Consider the following 19,650-nt stretch of genomic DNA (forward strand, 5'->3'; position numbering starts at 1 on the left):
ATTTATGTGGTAGCAAAGAAAGAGTTTATTACTGCAGGATGATTGTTTGCTATTGGTTTGTTGTTTTTTAGTAAAGTGTATCAAATGCTTTCCAAAAAAAATTCTGTGTCTCTATTTACGTTTTTATTTTTTGCACAATTTGAACAAAGCATAAAAGAATAAACACATTACTAGAAATGCTCCAAAAGTACTTGGAATGATTTTTTTACATGAATTTCCATTCAAATTTAAGACCTTTTTTGCCGTCTCCTGTAGAATTGCCATTTTGGAAATCACTTTGCACATCAGTGTTATGCATGGTGTGGTGAGAGACTCGACCAGTGGTCAACAGTGAGAACAAAGGTTGACATATTGTGCATTAATTGATTAATATCTGATAATGAGGGACCGCGTTAGCTTTATTACTCTACCAATACTCACTCATACTCATTATTACTCTACTAATACTCACTCACTCATTATTACTCCACTAATACTCTCACTCATTATTACTCCACTATACTCACCCATATTCATAATTACTATACTAATACTCACTCACTCATTATTACTCTACTAATACTCACCCATATTCATAATTACTATACTAATACTCACTCACTCATTATTACTCCAGTAATTCTCACTCACTCATTAGTGAGTATTAGTAGAGTAATAATGAGTATGAGTGAGTATTACTGGAGTAATAATGAGTGAGTGAGTATAAGTAGAGTAATAATGAGTATGGGTGAGTATTACTGGAGTAATAATAAGTGAGTGAGTATTAGTAGAGTAATAATGAGTAAGTGAGTATTAGTGAAGTAATAATGAGTGAGTGAGTATTAGTGGGGTAATAATGAGTGAATGAGTATTAGTGGTGTAATAATGAGTATGAGTGAGTATTAGTAAAGTAATATTGAGTATGAGTGAGTATTAGTTGAGTAATAATGAGCGAGTGAGTATTAGTAGAGTAATTATGACTATGAGTGAGTATTAGTAGAGTAATAATCAATGAGTGAGTATTAGTGGAGTAATAATGAGCATGAGTGAGTATTAGTGGAGTAATAATGAGTGAGTGAGTATTACTGGAGTAATAATGAGTATTAGTAGAGTAATAATGAGTGAGTGAGTATTAGTAGATAAGTATAAAAGAGCTACTATAAATGAACAGAAAGCATGTGAGAGACTTCACTGATCACTGGTAGATGTGAAATAGCAACAGAGCAGGAGGATCCTCCAGCATCACACAGCTCGTATCCAGAAGGACGTGTTTTGTTATCTAAATCTGAAGGACTTTCAAGAGCAGCTTATTTGTCTCAGGCATTATTTGTACCAAATAATGTTGCCAAAAACATGGACACATTAATGATTAATTTTATTTGGAAAAACAAGCCCCGTTATTTAAAGAAGGATATTATATCCAATTTTTATGAACAAGATGGTTTAAATGTATTAGATTATTCCACTTCAAACTACACTTTTAAGATTAACTGGTTAAAAAACTTTATTAAAACTAGCTCTTCACTGTGGAATATATATTCCCCCAATACTTATTTGAACAACTCAGAGGGATAACTTTCCTTTTGAAATGTAACTTTGATATTAATAAATTACCTATTATGCTATCTAGATTCCACAAACAAGTGCTACAAACATGGTGCTTGGTCTATAAACACAACTTCTCGCCACACAACTTTTTCATTTGGAATAACAAGTACATCACTCATCAGAATAAATCTTTCTTTTTTAAGAACTGGTTTCAAGCTAATATTCTACTAGTTTGTCAGCTGTTGAATACAGATAATAACTTTTTAAGTATTAATGAGCTTCGTCTCAAGTTTAACTGCCAAATTTCAGATAAAGAATACTTAATGGTTTTAGAATCAATATCTGACAAGAGTTTGTCTTTATTTAAAAACTACAGCACAAATCATTATATAGACATAAACACAATAAACAAACACTTGTTTCTGGGTGACATTGATATTATTAATGATAAATGTAGCAATAAAATGGTCCGATTCTTATTTAATTATTATTATACTCCTCCTTCAAAATCTTTATGGATCTCAATGTTTCCTGACTTAATATGGGACGATACTTGGAGTGTACTTAAACGATATTGTATTGCGAATAAAACTAAAGAAGAATTTTTTAGGATAATACATAAGATTTATCCTGCTAAGGTTACTTTGGAAAGATTCAGACTGGATATAGATTATTGTTGTTCTTTCTGTAATGGAGACAAAGAAACTATTGAGCATCTTTCTTTTTTTTTTTATGTCCCATTGTATCTATGTTTTGGCATGAAATGGTTCGGTTTTTGAATGAAAAACTTAAAATGAATTTGTCTTTGGATATGCAAGTTGTGTTATTACATTTCTACAGAGATGGTACCCCTACAAATAGAAAATATGTGATTGATTTATTTTTGGTTCTTGGTAAATATCATATACATATATATATAATTTCATGATGGGGACCCCTGCCCTAGAGCAACTCACTCAATTTTAGAAAGTGAATCCTACATTTAATAAAATGTTCAATAAACAGATTAAGTAGTTTTTTTAATCAAATTCTATTTATAGTTCACATGAAAAGAATACATGTCAAAATAAATACATACCATGTTGTCCTCTTGTTTATCCTCTTGTTTATCCTCTTGTTTATCCTCTTGTTTATCCTCTTGTTTGTCCATTCTCTGTAAAGTTTAGTACACATTTGAAATATCAGTAAAATAATTTTGCTTCAGGTCAACAAACAAACAGAAAAAAAAACCCAGATGAACCTAAATGTAAGTGCGTGTTATCACAGAGCTCATGGTGCACTTTACCCTCCCCCACCCCACTTAGTTACACGCGGGAATCTACATTTTAGGAACACCTGAATTTAAAGGTATCCAGTACAAAACCATCACTGACTGTAGACTCAAACTGCTAAAACACATGATTACATTCACACCTGTGTGTGTTTTGTCATGCAGGTGAAAAACGAGGTGAAAGCATCAGTATGTGTTGTGTGTTGGACGGATTAAAGCTCTGAGTACAGCCTGAGTTTACAGTTGAATAGAAGAGTAAAACAGGTCTTACCTGCAGCAGCTTCACACTTTCCTCGTGCTCCAGTCTGTTCCTCTCTCGGGACTCCAGCTCGTGCCGCTCCACACAGCGCTGATGATGCTCGCGCAGCCTCTGAAACCTCCGTGTCTCGCGCGCACCGAGCACGATTATAATGATGCGTTCAAGGTGCACAGAGAAAGTGCAGAACTGCACACGTGCGTTTATGATGGCGGGGTGTTTTATCAAATGTTTCAGTTTCTACACTATATTTAATGCTATTTATTTTTACTGATGCTTTTACATCAGATACAGTAGATAACAACATATTTACATTTACATTTTCAGCATTTAGCAGACGCATTTATCCAAAGCGACTTACACAATGAGCTGAACACGATGAGCAATTGAGGGTTAAGGGCCTTGCTCAGGGACCCAACAGTGGCAACTTGGTGGTGGTGGGGCTTGAACCGGCAACCTTCTGTTTACTAGTCCAGTACCTTAACCACTGAGCTATCACTGCCCTGATATTGTGCTAAATAATTTAGCATGAACTACATGTATAGAACAAATGGATACTTCTGATCAAATTCCATGTTTTACTGATTTTGTAAAAGTAAGTACAATAAAAAAAGAAAAATAAGTTTACACATTCTCTACAGGAAACAAAGTGCTGCACATTTTAATGCATGATTACTTTTTACTTGCTGAATGTAAGTACTAGGGAAAAAAACACAATGTGCCTGGTATAAAAGTAATAATGCATTAAAAAGCTAACTTTTTTTTTCTTTTAGTTACATACAGAAAAAATATTGTTCAAATTTCTATCCCATAGAAGAGACATTAAGACGTTTAAACCAATAACAAAACATGGAATTCAGCTAGCTGTGCCCAAACCACTGCGTATTATGTATTTATATAACATGTAGGACATCTTTATAGTGTGATTTGAATATTTGTGCTCTGTCATTCAATTTGAAAAGAGAAAACCTGATCCTGAAGTTTACTTGGAAAGCTTATGTTCTTGCCCCTCCCCCACACCCAGTCCTGCATAAATGTAAAAAAATTGCATAAATGTAAGTCGCTCTGGATAAGAGCATCTGCCAAATGCCATAAATGTCAATGTAATTTGATTATTACTGTTGTATATGTATACATAACAGTAAATGAAAGCAGTAGTATTAATTAAACAGTACATACAAAAAATCCCCAGATGTGGAACTGCATCGTCAAACATTTTAAAGAGAACCAAGCACGTTAATCGTTAATCTATCCCATAATTCAACTGGAGCTGCAAGGATATTCAAAGCAGAAGATGAAAAATGTCAGAAAGCAGGGAGTTGGCTGTTTACAACAAAAAAAACAGCCAACTTAATCCAGTTGATCACTAGACCAATGTCCTCCTCAGTGGACATTTTCCTGCTCATTTATTTAAAAAAACCATTAAATACCCTGATGTGTGAAAACTGTACATTTACCATCCTAGGTTGGTTTGATGGTTATTCACCACCCACTGATAGGTACAGATATTTACCATGCTAGATATCTATCGGGTGGCTGTGATGCATTGGCAAGCTCTTGGATCACAGCTCTGAAGAGTTGATAAATAGTGATCAAGTCACTCAAAATGAAGAGTTTCACTTGGTCAGCTTTTCAGTCAGTCAAATAAGGGTACTTCCATCAGGATGTGAAAGGGCTTGGACCCATGGGTCAGTCCGGCCTCATCAGAATTGGGTGTAACATAGATGTTTTGACAAAAGAACATGCTAGAAATGGCTGATATAAAAAGGGGCAGTGGAAAAACATGGACATATGCATGGGAATGACCCGTGTTGCATTTTTGGCTAATTATTGTCATGTGTTTGTAGGGCGGCACGGTGGCTTAGTGGGTAGCACTGTCGCCTCACAACAAGGTCCGGGTCCTTTCTGTGCAGAGTTTGCATGTTCTCCCCGTGTCCGCGTGGGTTTCCTCTGGGTGCTCCGGTTTCCTCCCACAGTCCAAAGACATGCCACCAGGCTAATTGGAAACACTGAATTGTCCTATAGATACCTAGCCGCTAGATGCACAAACCAGTGCATTGTAGTGCCGGTCCAAAGCCCGGATAAAATAGGGAGGGTCGTGCCAGGAAGGGCATCCGGCGTAAAAGCTGTGCCAAATCGATGTGCGGATCATGATCTGCCGAAGAGCCGACCCCGCAACCGAGCGGGACAAAGGCCCAGGAGAAGAAGAAGATTGTCATGTGTTTGTAAATACATCTTTTCGGATGCAACAACTCTTTTTATATGTGTGTTCAGTTTTAATCTGAGAAGCAGCCTTTGAAAATGGGTATCGTTGAGTGTCATCTTTGTCTGAAGTACCTTTCGTGGTTGACCCAGCACCTAAAAAGGATTTGCAGTTCTCCCAGGGGCTTTAGTAAAGTTTAGTACTTGAAATTCTAAGTGCTGACCTTAAGAAAACATGGCAAGTCTGCATGGATTTTGCTCGAATCGTTGTCCAGATAAAAAATACTTTGGAATGCCTGAACGGTTCCAAATTTGAGTATGTTTATCTAGAGCCTCTGATGACAATGTAGCCGAAATTTCGGACTCGTCTGACCTTTCTAGAGCCTGTTTGGACACGTTCCAATTCCAATATATTCCCATTCAAATCCCATAAGAACTTTTTGGACACCACTTGGGCCATTTGACTTAAAACTTAACCATGTGGGCAGTCAACCCCTCTAGAAGTAGTCTGAAAAATCTGAAAGCTCTAGGTCCACATGAAGATTTTTAAGGCCTTTCAGTATTTCTCCTCCTTCACTGAGAAAGGCATAAGGCCAAGGTGCAAGTCTGCATGGATTTTGCTCGAATCGTTGCCCCAATAAAAAGTACTTCCGAATGCCCGAACGCTTCCAAATTTGAGTATGTTTATCTGGAGCCTATGTCGACAATGTTGCCAAAATTTCGGACCCATCGGACCTTGCTACCCCGTTTGGACACGTCCAAATCCCAATTTATTCCCATTCGGATTCTTACACGCTCTATGTAACACTGCTTTGAAAGGTCCGATCGACTCAAAACTCGAATGTGTGGGCTGTGGACACCTCTAGAAGCAGTGTGAAAAATCTGGAAGCCCTAGGTCCACTTGAACATTTTTAAGGCCTTCCTGTGTTTCTTTTGCCTGACTTTGAACCATTTCTAAAGGTTCCAGAACCTCTAGGACAACAAAACTTGTTTGCATTACAAACTACGAGTTTTCCCGAGTGTAACCATACCAGATTTGTCTACCTAAGTGCTCCGCGATTTCCCGTGGAGTTAGCTCAAGCTGCTGGTGTCAAACAGCATCTACTCATCGAGACAAATCTATTGATATGTGTATCTTGCATGTTGACCACCGGGAAGTATGAAAAACGAGTTTCATTAGCATTCGGTTGCTAACGTAGGCCTCATAGGCTTGGCGGGAATAAACAGTCGAACACAGACACCGGGACTCGATTGAATCGTAATCTAGGAGTCCTCCCGAGTGCATGGGTACCAAATTTGTCCAACAAAGTGCCCGATAATCATGTTAATTTAGTAAAAAAAAATTATAAAAAACGGGGCGATTTTCGGCAATTTCCAGCGGAATTAGCTGCCGTTTCTGGTGTAAAATGACATCTACTCATCAAGACGAATCCATTGGTATGTGTTTCGTGTCTGTAGACCCTTGGGAAGTGTGAAAAATAAGCATTTGGGCCTTCACTACTGTATGCTGCTTATGGGACCCCACTCAAGTATTCAATATATTGCAAATGGGATGACTTTTCACTGTCCAAAAGCTGTATATTTTTCATGCCTTTATTATATTGGAAATGGGATAAGTTTATTTTTATTTTTATTTGGTCCAGAACCAGTATAATATGACCAAAACCCTTAGAGATTTTTTGGTCCAATTTTTTTGTGTTTCTCTGATCTTTTTCAAACTTGCACCATAGGTTGGGGAGGTGGAGACTTAGAGAGGAACGCAGATTTGGAAGTCCTACCTCGCTCCAAACCTGAGATCTGACATTCCCATTTCCAATATATCGCATAGGTAAAAAATATAGTGGCGGCTGCTGGTCTTTCAAAGAGGGGAAGCTCATTGTAGGCTTACATCATAAAATTTGTCAATTTATTTATATATAAATGTATAAATTCTCCCCTTTGTTAGTTTTCAAGAAAATGGCCTGAAATGGGTTGCAGTTTGTCTTCCGACTTCACTCGCAAAATCTGCGATGGTACTGAAGCTCCCAGCGACAGCTGTCAATCAAAACGGGATTCAGCCTTTCGACTGATCCTCTAATCATCTTGCAGAAGCTCAGCGTCCAGACCCGCCCACAGCTCATTCACCCCCAGAGACGCTCAGCGTCCGGGGGCAGGACAAAATCGTGGCATTTATCCAATGACCGGCGAGTTTCGAAGTCCCACCCATGCATAGAAGTTCATAGAAGCAAAGAGACGCTCAGCTTCTGTGGGTAAATGCATTGAAGCTCCGGGAATGTATGAGTTAAGTTAACAAAATCAAGTCGATTTGTGATAAGTAGCTGATTCTGAACGAACTCGTCTTCAAGATGAACGTGTTCTAACGCATTTGTAGTCAATGAAATGTTAACACAACTGTACATATTTGACCATTTAATTTTTGACATTTTAGGGGAAGCTGAGCTTCCCTTGCAGTCTTACAGTGTGTGTGTGTTTGTCAAAATTTGCTTATATAATCATAAATAGACTTATCCCATTTGCAATATATTCTGAATCTCACTTGCAATATACTGTAATGATATAGGATCTCATTCCAGTTGCAACATAAGTCCTACTTGCAATATACTGTAGTAATACATGTCATCCCATTTGCAATACAGAATTACAATTTTGGGGTGGCAGAGCCGGACAGGTTGCGGGCCCCTGCCGGCCTCGGGCCGGGGACCCTGGGTCTGGATCTGAGGTCGTCCGGGTCAACCCGTCCCCCCAAAATACGGGGGGCCCCACGCACAGCGTCCGGCGAAAGGGGCGTAATAGATTGCTATCGGGACATTAAGGCACTAATTAGAGGAAGTATTACTGTTATAATGTTATTTACATATATGTACATGTTTAAATGTTTTTTATTTATAGAATGATGAGTTTTTCTTCTTTAAAACAGATAATTTGATGATTAGTAAAAATACTTCAGGGAGAAGAGAGAACTCTTTAGGGATCGGTAAAAGACTGAGATCATATACTCTTTATGATTAAATTAAAATAATTTTAAAAGAAAAAATAGAGGTTGATGTTTATTTAAAAACATTTAAATTAATAAGTTCTACACTGTTCAAGCTCCAAACTTGAAAGTTAATCCTGCGCTTGTAATTAATATAGAGTATCTAGATTTATACTGTTTTATTTTGTTTATATTAAAATAGCGCTTGTGTTTCCTAACATAAATCCCTGCTTGTTCCCGAAGTCTGTTACTAGGAAACCTGTGCTACTGGTGTCAGAACTAAGCGCGTTTGTGTTTGTATGATTTGTGTAAATCCTATTTATTTAAAGTATCCTCCAGACCACCCAAGAAAGAAGGAGGGCCCTGCTGAGTAATTTTAAGGGAGTTTTTCCTGCCGCAGTCGCCCTCGGCTTGCTCAACAGCGGTTTTTGTATCTGTTGGTCCTGGATTTTGTAAAGTTGCTTTGAGACAATGTCTATTGTAAAAAGCACCATATAAATAAAATTGACTTGACTTGACTCTGTAATTACATTGTCAGGCTACATACAGACAACATGGGCGGTGTCTGAGGGCCGGGGGGAGGCCGAGGCACTGCCATGGATTGGCGTCCTGTCGGGAGTGTGTTTGTGTATTATGCCCAGTGATTATGAGAAAACCAGACCCAACGTGACCCTGATCAGAATACAACAAAATATGAATACTAAATAATAAAAATAAACAAAAATTTATAACTTAATTAATTTCATTTATTTTTTATATTTTACCAGCACTTTATTATGGTCGGGGTCATGGTGGCACCTGACCGACTGATAGCTCTTGTGCAAATTTACTGCAGAATCACCATTACTAAATCAATAAAGACTAATAATATTAATAATAATAATAATAATAATAATAACAAAAATAACAATAATAATAATAACAATAATAATTAAAAATAATAAAAATACAATAATAATAACAACACTAATAATTTTTATTGATAATATTAATAATAATAATAATAATAATAACACACACAAACAAATATACTGTTTATTCCAGTATGAATACTAGTTTAAAACTGATTTTTTTCCAGTACAAAAGCAGACAACGAACAATGCGTGCAGGGCAGAATTAGGCCGATTTCCACTAATTATAAACATACAGAGAAGAGCAATCAACTTCTGGAAACATCTAAATGAGAGCGACCCCCAAACTTATCATTATAAAGCCCTGAAACACCAAGAGCTGAGCAAACATACCAGTCCCCTCATCCAACTGGTCCTGAGTCACTACACCCATACACCACTAACACACACAGATACACCAGTAACACACACAGATACACCACTAACACACACCGATACACTAATAACACACACAGACACTCTAACACACACCGACACACTAATAACACACACTAACACAATAAAGACTCAGGAACAAGAGAAATCTGTAAACCCAATTAAAATAAACCAAATTACACAAAAACTCAGAACTAAATATCTGAATTATTGGGAAACTGAAACTAAAACTCAAAGTAAAATGCAGTGTTATTTGGCCCTAAACAGACACTACAGTGCAGCAGATTACCTGAGCGCAGTATCCGACCCTAAATTAAGAAACACCCTGACGAGGTACAGACTGAGCGCACACGACCTGGCCGTGGAGACGGGGCGACACACCCGGTCCTGGCTGCCCCGGGAGGAGAGGTTGTGTCAGCACTGCACTCTCAGTACAGTAGAGACGGAGCTGCACTTCCTCACCCGGTGTACCAAGTACCACCACGTCCGCTCCCAATTCTTCCCTAAATTTAATAACATCATCCCCAACTTCACCTCCCTCCCAGACCCCGACAAACTGCCCCACCTACTGGGGGAGCACAGAGAGAGCTGCACACTAGCAGCACTCTATACACACACCTGCCACCAGGTGAGGGACAGTGGGTGATCATGTCTCATACACACACACACACACACACACACACAAACTGATTGTTTTACTACCTCATTATTGTAAATATTATACTTTTTATTGTTATTATTTTGCACTGTTTTTATTAATATTTTATTCTATTTTATAATATTTTTTGCACATGTAACTGTTCTGTATATTTTTGTTCTTTCTTATTTTTATTTTTATATTTCCCTGTAACTTCCTTTGGCAATACGAATGTCCTTATTTGTCATGCCAATAAAGCTTCGTTTGAGTTGAGTTGAGTGTCATGTGACTGAAACAGCCAATCAGAAAATTTTCCCGTCTTGGCCAATCAGAAAATTTGTTTGCCAGGTCAGCCATTAAATAAAATTTTAGCTGCAGTACCGGTGTCCGAGCTATAGGGGAGCACTATTTCTGAGTTTACTATCTTAATGAGGACATTTGCTGAAACTTCTACACGTGACTCATTAGGGTCATAGGAGCCTATTCTAGAATTTTCTTTGTGCGGACCAGGCAAAATGTCCTCACAACGAAGAATGACCTCACAATGCTGGTGTTCTGTCAGGGGTTGGTCCTCACAAATATATAAAGACAAGAACTCACACACACTCTCACATACACACACTCACTCACTCACAAACACACACACACACAAACACACACACACACTCACACACACACACACACTCACACACACACACTCACTCACTCACACACACACACACACACTCACACACACACACTCACTCTCACACACACACTCACACACACACACACACACACACACTCAAACACTCACTCACACACACACTCACTCACACACACTCACTCACTCACACACACACACGCACACACACACACTCACACACACACTCACTCACACACACTCACTCACTCACACACACACACTCACTCTCACACACACACTCACACTCAAACACTCACTCACACACACACTCACTCACACACACTCACTCACTCACACACACACTCACACACACACTCACTCACACACACACACTCACACACACACACACACTCACTCTCACACAAACACTCACTCACAAACACACACACACACACAAACACTCACACACACTCACTCACACACACACTCACACACACTAACTCACACACACTCACTCACTCACAAACACACACACACAAACACTCACACACACACACTCACACACTCACACACACACACACACACACACTCAAACACTCACTCACACACACACACACGCTTCTCATAAGACTTGAAACTGTATCTGTCGGAATTTGGACCCATTCTGTCAAAAAGGCTTTTGTATGGCTTCAAACTGATGTTGATTTCAGGAGGGCCTTCATCGATATTACGGTAAACCTGAATTCCTCAGCTGTGCAGTGGGGCTTCGGTCAGGCCACAGGACTTTCTTGAAGTCGAGCTTTTCTTTATGTGTTTGTGGATTTTGCTTTAGAAGTCGCTTATGACACTTGTTAACACTTGTTTGCTATTGTTGTGGCTGAAACTCATGAATTTCCAAATTAGAAAAAGCATCATTGTGAATACGGTTGTTTTTTTTGCCATTAGTACTATTACCAGTATTATGGTTAACATTAAATATTCTTCTTATTATCATCATCATTATTCTAAATTGTTATGTTTATTATTTATTTTTTCTTCCATTTGTTCTTTCAGCTACATGACAGTTAAGCACCCTGGACTCGACCTAGTCCTGCTTGGTAGCTGTGTTTTACTTCGCACTAAACAGCCTATTTTTCTAGTAGAAAATGAAGCTCACATCCGCTTATAAATACATGTGGAAAACACCAAGGTCTGGTTTGCTCTTTTCAGTCTGTGTCTACAAGAAGATCGGGTTTCCTCGGCATATTTTTACGTGTAATAAGATGTGAAATGTGCGCTGCGTCGCTTTACACATCAGGAGCGGTGTGCTGTTTTAGCAGAACACAAGGAAACAGAGCATCGTTAGGTTCCCTTTGCGGGCTTTTACATGAACGAGAGAACTTATGTTCGGCCGACGTGCACTTTATTACCAAGCATTTTATATCAGGACTTGTATTTTAATCATTATTTGCCATGAGAAAACACAAGTGCGCATGTGTCACGGAAGCACACAGACGCTGCGCTGGCCGAGCTGAGTCTACACAGTTCTCATGTGTGCTATAAAGCCCCGCCCCCTCTCGTAAGAGGGAGGAATCTCTGTACAACAGAGCACAGCGCTTCACTCGCTCTTTCTTAGCGCCGTTTCAGCTCCAACAACGATGGTAGAAGAAGCTCCAGCACCGGCCAGCTCGGCCCCCGCCAAGGCTCCTAAAAAGAAGACCGCGGCCAAACCCAAGAAAGCGGGTCCCAGCGTCGGCGAGCTGATCGTCAAAGCTGTTTCCGCTTCCAAGGAGAGGAGCGGCGTGTCCCTGGCCGCCCTGAAGAAAGCTCTGTCTGCAGGTGGATACGACGTGGAGAAGAACAACTCCCGCGTTAAACTCGCCGTCAAAAGCCTGGTGACCAAGGGCACCCTGGTGCAGACCAAGGGCACCGGCGCCTCAGGCTCTTTCAAGCTCAACAAGAAGCAGATCGAGGTGAAGAAACCCGCGGCCAAAAAAGCCGCCGCTCCTAAAGTGAAAAAGGCCGCAAAGAAACCCGCCGCTGCAAAGAAGCCCAAGAAGGTAACAGCCAAGAAGCCCGCCGCTAAGAAGTCCCCCAAGAAGGTCAAGAAACCCGCTGCTGCCGCTAAGAAAACCACCAAGAGCCCCAAGAAGGCTAAGAAGCCGGCGACCCCCAAGAAGGCAGCCAAGAGTCCTAAAAAAGCCAAGGCAGCCAAACCCAAGACCGCTAAGCCCAAAGCGGTCAAGGCCAAAAAAGCTGCTCCCAAGAAGAAGTAAACATGTTCCTGTTTTATTATCTTCATTTTCTTAAAACGGCTCTTTTAAGAGCCACCTATTTCCTCCCATAAAGAGTCGCGTTTCCTGAACACATACATACATATAAGCATGCATGCAAACATACAACTATTCATACATGCAACCATTCATACATACATATGTTGTGGAGAGTGTAATAAGCAAGGAGTTAAAAACACTAAGTATAACTGGTCCTGTTTTATGTATAATAATGATTTTGTCACACATCCTCATAAAACTGTCCGTATAAATGTGTATATGTATGTGCACTCACGTATATGAGCTCTTTATATAATGTAATTGTTAGTGTAAACGTTATTGTGACATAATATAATGTAATTGTTGCTTAAGAGAAGCTTTTCTGTATCATACATTACATGGACGGGAGAACGGAGGAGCAAAATTAAAACTTTAAACTTAGATTTTGAAATAAATAAAAAAACAATTATGTTTGGAATCTTTGAAAACACTTCTCAAAACATAAATTACCTTTATTGGTTAGTTGTCTGTATTGGTAATACAAAAATCTGGAAAACTAGGTGTAAAATGATCATCGAACAATGCAATATACCCCCAGATATTGTTTTTAAACAAATCATATGCCACCTCAGAAGACTAAAAAATGAACACTTGCGTACAAAAAAAAACTCACTCCCTTGGTCAATATTAAGACTGTAATCTATTTTGTTACACTCAGCAAAAATTTAGAGTATAAAAAAAAAAAAATGATAATAATATATGAATAAATAAATAATAATAATGATAATAGAATACATAAATAAATAAATAAACATCTATAAAAAGGGAAAAGAAAAAAAAACAAGATCTGAGGACACTCTTTCTGTATTTGTTTTATTCTTGAAATTGTAATAAATACTTTGAACTGATGTAATTATCTTGATAATGTATTGATCTGCATATATTTGTAATGTGATTTAATCTTGTCAAATAAAGCTATTTAAAAATTGAGAACGGAGAAGAAGAGAGGGGAGGAGGGAGGGGGCGGGGCAATATGTGAGGGGGGCGTGTATGTTTCGTTACTGAGACATGACGGCGCGTTTAGGATTGGCTCAGCTGTGCCTTCGCTCTAAGCCAATAGGAGAGAGGCAGTTTGCCTATATTATACCGCTTCGAGCTCTCCTCCAGTTTACTTCAGTTTTGTTCCACGAACGCATCTGATCATCACAATGAGTGGACGCGGGAAGACCGGTGGTAAGACTAGGGCTAAAGCCAAGACTCGCTCATCGCGTGCCGGCCTTCAGTTCCCCGTGGGCCGTGTTCACAGACTGCTACGTAAGGGTAATTACGCCCACCGTGTGGGAGCTGGTGCTCCTGTCTACTTGGCTGCCGTGCTGGAGTATCTGACCGCTGAGATCCTCGAGTTGGCTGGTAACGCCGCCAGAGATAACAAGAAGTCTCGTATCATCCCTCGTCATCTGCAGTTGGCCGTGCGTAACGACGAGGAGTTGAACAGACTGCTTGGAGGTGTAACCATCGCTCAGGGCGGTGTGCTGCCTAACATCCAGGCTGTTCTGTTACCCAAGAAGACCGAGAAAGCAGCCAAGACCAAGTAAAGTCGCTCTCGTGTTCTGACCAAAAGGCTCTTTTAAGAGCCACCCATTTCCACAGAAGAAGTGCAATTTCCCCAGATAATGTGTTAACAAAACAAATGTAATATTGTTCATAAAATCACACGTTGTAAAACATGATTTATCACACGGTAAAATTAAATCAATATTTACGATTAGATTTTTTTCCTATCTATCTTATCTTTACATATGTCCCTATATATGTATACATAAGTGAAGTTATAGATCACTTGCAGTAGCAAAACCAACAATATAGACGATTAAAAGTGGTGCAACAAACGTGTTTGTGTAATACACATGGAACAAAAAAAAAATTAATACTAATAATAAGCAAAATGAACGAAATAATCAATAATATATTTTTTTAGAAAGTTATATACTTCAAATGCGATTGTAGGCTGTGTTTTAAAAGCACAAAGAAAGAAAGGAAAGTATTATAAATCCCGCCAACAGCATAGAGGAAATACTATGTATTCGGCAGAACCAGAGCGGTAGAGAGAACAGAGTGGCGACACTCCCATAGGGAACCGTTGGAAAGGGGGCGGGACATTTTTTCTGCCCAGCTTCCGGGTTGTGGAGCTCTGTATAGTTCCAAACAACCCATAGAGCCCCATTCATTTCCACTACTTATCAAACATTTTTAGCTGTATGTTGCTTTGTTTTAAAAAAATTATGAATTTAATGTCATTAATATACTTAATACTGTTATTGTTTAGCATTTGCTCAGCACTAAATGTTACATGTTTATCTTAATTAATAGGTATAACCCAATTTAGCTTAGTCAGTTAAGCTTAATTAATGACACACGAGTCTTTTCACCTAAAATGAGTTGATTAATCAAGAGTCTTGTTACAGAAATGATCATAAAACATTAGAACCACAATAAATCATTATACTTTTACTTTCATACTTAAGTACATTTGAAGGTAAATTTAGTTTAGTACTTTAGTGGAGGTAAAGAGTATTTTTACTTTTACTACTACTTTTACTGGAGTAATATGTTACCTTGGATATCTCTACTTTAACTCAACTACATGGTTTGTCTACCTTGTCCACCACTTACATTAGACAAAATGAACTAGTGCATATTCATAATGAATTCATTAATGTATTACATGTAGGAATCAATTATTAATCACTCATGAAATAAGAGATGAATGAATGCTTTTTCATGTACCTGCACTATAATGTTTTTGGTACGGTAATGTGTTTATCAATCTGTTCATTCAGTGCAGGTAAACCTTATGAATCCAGCACATGACTTAGTGTTTAGCAAAAATGATTATTATTATGAATCCTCAGGAAAGTGAAGGGAGATTAGTTTATGCAAAAAACAAAACATAAAAAACTTTAATGTCTATACTGTATATTGTCTCTACTACTTAAGGATATCGCATTATGTAATGTATGCTAATATAATGTACTGTGTGTTAACAAGAACGACCTATTAACAAGTCATTATAAACATCAATCTTCCACTTTATATACCAAATTGACATTAAAGCAGATGCAGTAAATGTAAACGCAGTTGAAAATACCCAGAAATTGTACAAATGTTTATTATTTGCCGTTTAATATTTCATTTACTGCTGCCTGTCCCATTTGAGAACATGACAGCGCCGGGTTTGTTTGGAACTATTGAGGGTTACATGAACCACGTGACCGCGTAGCGGCGAGATCAAGGAGTGTCGCAACTCTCTCTATCTACGGCTCTGGGCAGAACGCCGACCAGTAAGCGACATTTGACGTAAGCACGATCGTCCAATGAGAAAAGTGCGTCACCAAGACGCCCAATGAGCGCAGAGCGGCTCTGGTACTTAAATTGAGCGTGTTGGACGGGCTAACATATTCTGTCGGAAGACAAACTGCAACCCATTTCATGCCATTTTCTCGAAAACTAACAAAGGCTAGAATTTATACATTTATATATAAATAAATTGACAAATTTTATGACGTAAGCCGACAATGAGCTTCCCCTCTTTGAAAGACCAGCAGCTGCCACTGATATATATATATATATATATATATATATATATACAGTGTATATATATATATATATATATATATATATATATATATATACATACTACACGTGTCCCTCAGTCACTATCCATGGCTTAATGGTCCGAATTGCAGTGTCCAAAACCAGTATATTTTTTACCTATGCGATATATTGGAAATGGGAATGTCAGATCTCAGGTTTGGAGCGAGGTAGGACTTCCAAATCTGCGTTCCTCTCTAAGTCTCCACCTCCCCAACCTATGGTGCAAGTTTGAAAAAGATCAGAGAAACAAAGAAAAAATCTCTTAAGGGTTTTGGTCATACTATACTGGTTTTGGACCAAATAAAAATAAACTTATCCCATTTCCAATATAATAAAGGCATGACAAATATACAGCTTTTGGACAGTGAAAAGTCATCCCATTTGCAATATATTGAATACTTGAGTGGGGTCCCATAAGCAGCATACAGTAGTGAAGGCCCAAATGCTTATTTTTCACACTTCCCAAGGGTCTACAGACACGAAACACATACCAATGGATTCGTCTTGATGAGTAGATGTCATTTGACACCAGAAACGGCAGCTAATTCCGCTGGAAATTGCCGAAAATCGCCCCGTTTTTTATTAATTTTTTTATTAAATTAACATGTTTATCGGGCACTTTGGTGGACAAATTTGGTACCCATGCACTCGGGAGGACTCCTAGATTACGATTCAATCGAGTCCCGGTGTCTGTGTTTGACTGTTTATTCCCGCCAAGCCTATGAGGCCTACGTTAGCAACCGAATGCTAATGACACTCGTTTTTCATACTTCCCGGTGGTCAACATGCAAGATACACATATCAATAGATTTGTCTCGATGAGTAGATGCTGTTTGACACCAGCAGCTTGAGCTAACTCCACGGGAAATCGCGGAAAATCGCCCCGTTTTTATAACGTTTAGCTACTAAATTAACATGTTTATTGGGCACTTAGGTAGACAAATTTGGTATGGTTACACTCGGGAAAACTCGTAGTTTGTAATGCAAACAAGTTTTGTTGTCCTAGAGGTTCTGGAACCTTTAGAAATGGTTCAAAGTCAGGCAAAAGAAACACAGGAAGGCCTTAAAAATGTTCAAGTGGACCTAGGGCTTCCAGATTTTTCACACTGCTTCTAGAGGTGTCCACAGCCCACACATTCGAGTTTTGAGTCGATCGGACCTTTCAAAGCAGTGTTACATAGAGCGTGTAAGAATCTGAATCGGAATAAATTGGTATTTGGACGTGTCCAAACGGGGTAGCAAGGTCCGATGGGTCCGAAATTTTGGCAACATTGTCGACAAACATACTCAAATTTGGAAGCGTTCGGGCATTCCGAAGTACTTTTTATTGGGGCAACGATTCGAGCAAAATCCATGCAGACTTGCACCTTGGCCTTATGCCTTTCTCAGTGAAGGAGGAGAAATACTGAAAGGCCTTAAAAATCTTCATGTGGACCTAGAGCTTTCAGATTTTTCAGACTACTTCTAGAGGTGTTGACTGCCCACATAGTTGAGTTTTAAGTCAAACGGCCCAAGTGGTGTCCAAAAAGTTATTATGGGATTTGAATGGGAATATATTGGAATTGGAACGTGTCCAAACAGGCTCTAGAAAGGTCAGACGAGCCCGACATTTCGGCTACATTGTCATCAGAGGCTCTAGATAAACATACTCAAATTTGGAACCGTTCAGGCATTCCAAAGTATTTTTTATCTGGACAAAGATTCGAGCAAAATCCATGCAGACTTGCCATGTTTTCTTAAGGTCAACACTTAGAATTTCAAGTACTAAACTTTACTAAAGCCCCTGGGAGAACTGCAAATCCTTTTTAGGTGCTGGGTCAACCACGAAAGGTACTTCAGACAAAGATGACACTCAACGATACCCATTTTCAAAGGCTGTTTCTCAGATTAAAACTGAACACACATATAAAAAGAGTTGTTGCATCCGAAAAGATGTATTTACAAACACATGACAATTCTTCTTCTTCTCCTGGGCCTTTGTCCCGCTCGGTTGCGGGGTCAGCTCTTCGGCGGATCATGATCCGCACATTGATTTGGCACAGTTTTTACGCCGGATGCCCTTCCTGGCACGACCCTCCCTATTTTATCCGGGCTTGGGACCGGCACTACAATGCACTGGTTTGTGCATCTAGCGGCTAGGTATCTATAGGACAATTCAGTGTTTCCAATTAGCCTGGTGGCATGTCTTTGGACTGCGGGAGGAAACCGGAGCACCCAGAGGAAACCCACGCGGACACGGGGAGAACATGCAAACTCTGCACAGAAAGGACCCGGACCGCCCCACCTTGGGATTGAACCCAGGACCTTCTTGTTGTGAGGCGACAGTGCTACTCACTAAGCCACCGTGCCGCCCTACAAACACATGACAATAATTAGCCAAAAATGCAACACAGGTCATTCACATGCATATGTCCATGTTTTTTCCACTGCCCCTTTTTATATCAGCCATTTCTAGCATGTTCTTTTGTCAAAGCATCTATGTTACACCCAATTCTGATGAGGCCGGACTGACCCATGGGTCCAAGCCCTTTCACATCCTGATGGAAGTACCCTTATTTGACTGACTGAAAAGCTGACCAAGTGAAACTCTTTAGTCATTTTGAGTGACTTGATCACTATTTATCAACTCTTCAGAGCTGTGATCCAAGAGCTTGCCAATGCATCACAGCCACCCGATAGATATCTAGCATGGTAAATATCTGTACCTATCAGTGGGTGGTGAATAACCATCAAACCAACCTAGGATGGTAAATGTACAGTTTTCACACATCAGGGTATTTAATGGTTTTTTAAAATAAATGAGCAGGAAAATGTCCACTGAGGAGGACATTGGTCTAGTGATCAACTGGATTAAGTTGGCTTTGAATATCCTTGCAGCTCCAGTTGAATTATGGGATAGATTAACGATTAACGTGCTTGGTTCTCATACTTTAAAATGTTTGACGATGCAGTTCCACATCTGGGGAT

At 39.3% G+C, this 19,650-nt stretch overlaps 2 protein-coding genes across 2 annotated transcripts; both read left to right on the forward strand.

Annotated features, from left to right (window-relative positions):
- Nucleotides 1–12,410: 12,410 nt before the first annotated feature.
- LOC134328858 (histone H1-like) lies at nt 12,411–13,037 on the forward strand. The gene has a single exon (XM_063010089.1). The coding sequence runs from the start codon at nt 12,415–12,417 to the stop codon at nt 13,030–13,032; it is 618 nt and encodes a 205-aa protein (XP_062866159.1). The 5' UTR covers nt 12,411–12,414; the 3' UTR covers nt 13,033–13,037.
- A 1,182-nt stretch (nt 13,038–14,219) lies between these two features.
- On the forward strand, nt 14,220–14,639 carry LOC134328971 (histone H2A-like). Its single transcript, XM_063010209.1, has one exon. The coding sequence runs from the start codon at nt 14,238–14,240 to the stop codon at nt 14,622–14,624; it is 387 nt and encodes a 128-aa protein (XP_062866279.1). The 5' UTR covers nt 14,220–14,237; the 3' UTR covers nt 14,625–14,639.
- Nucleotides 14,640–19,650: the final 5,011 nt, after the last annotated feature.

This window comes from Trichomycterus rosablanca, chromosome 15, assembly GCF_030014385.1.
Source record: "Trichomycterus rosablanca isolate fTriRos1 chromosome 15, fTriRos1.hap1, whole genome shotgun sequence".
In the NCBI taxonomy this organism is placed as follows: domain Eukaryota; kingdom Metazoa; phylum Chordata; class Actinopteri; order Siluriformes; family Trichomycteridae; genus Trichomycterus; species Trichomycterus rosablanca.

What these genes read in the sequence shown, in the direction of transcription:
- LOC134328971 (XM_063010209.1), top strand. Translation starts at nt 14,238, where the DNA reads ATGAGTGGACGCGGGAAGACCGGTGGTAAGACTAGGGCTAAAGCCAAG.
- LOC134328858 (XM_063010089.1), top strand. Translation starts at nt 12,415, where the DNA reads ATGGTAGAAGAAGCTCCAGCACCGGCCAGCTCGGCCCCCGCCAAGGCT.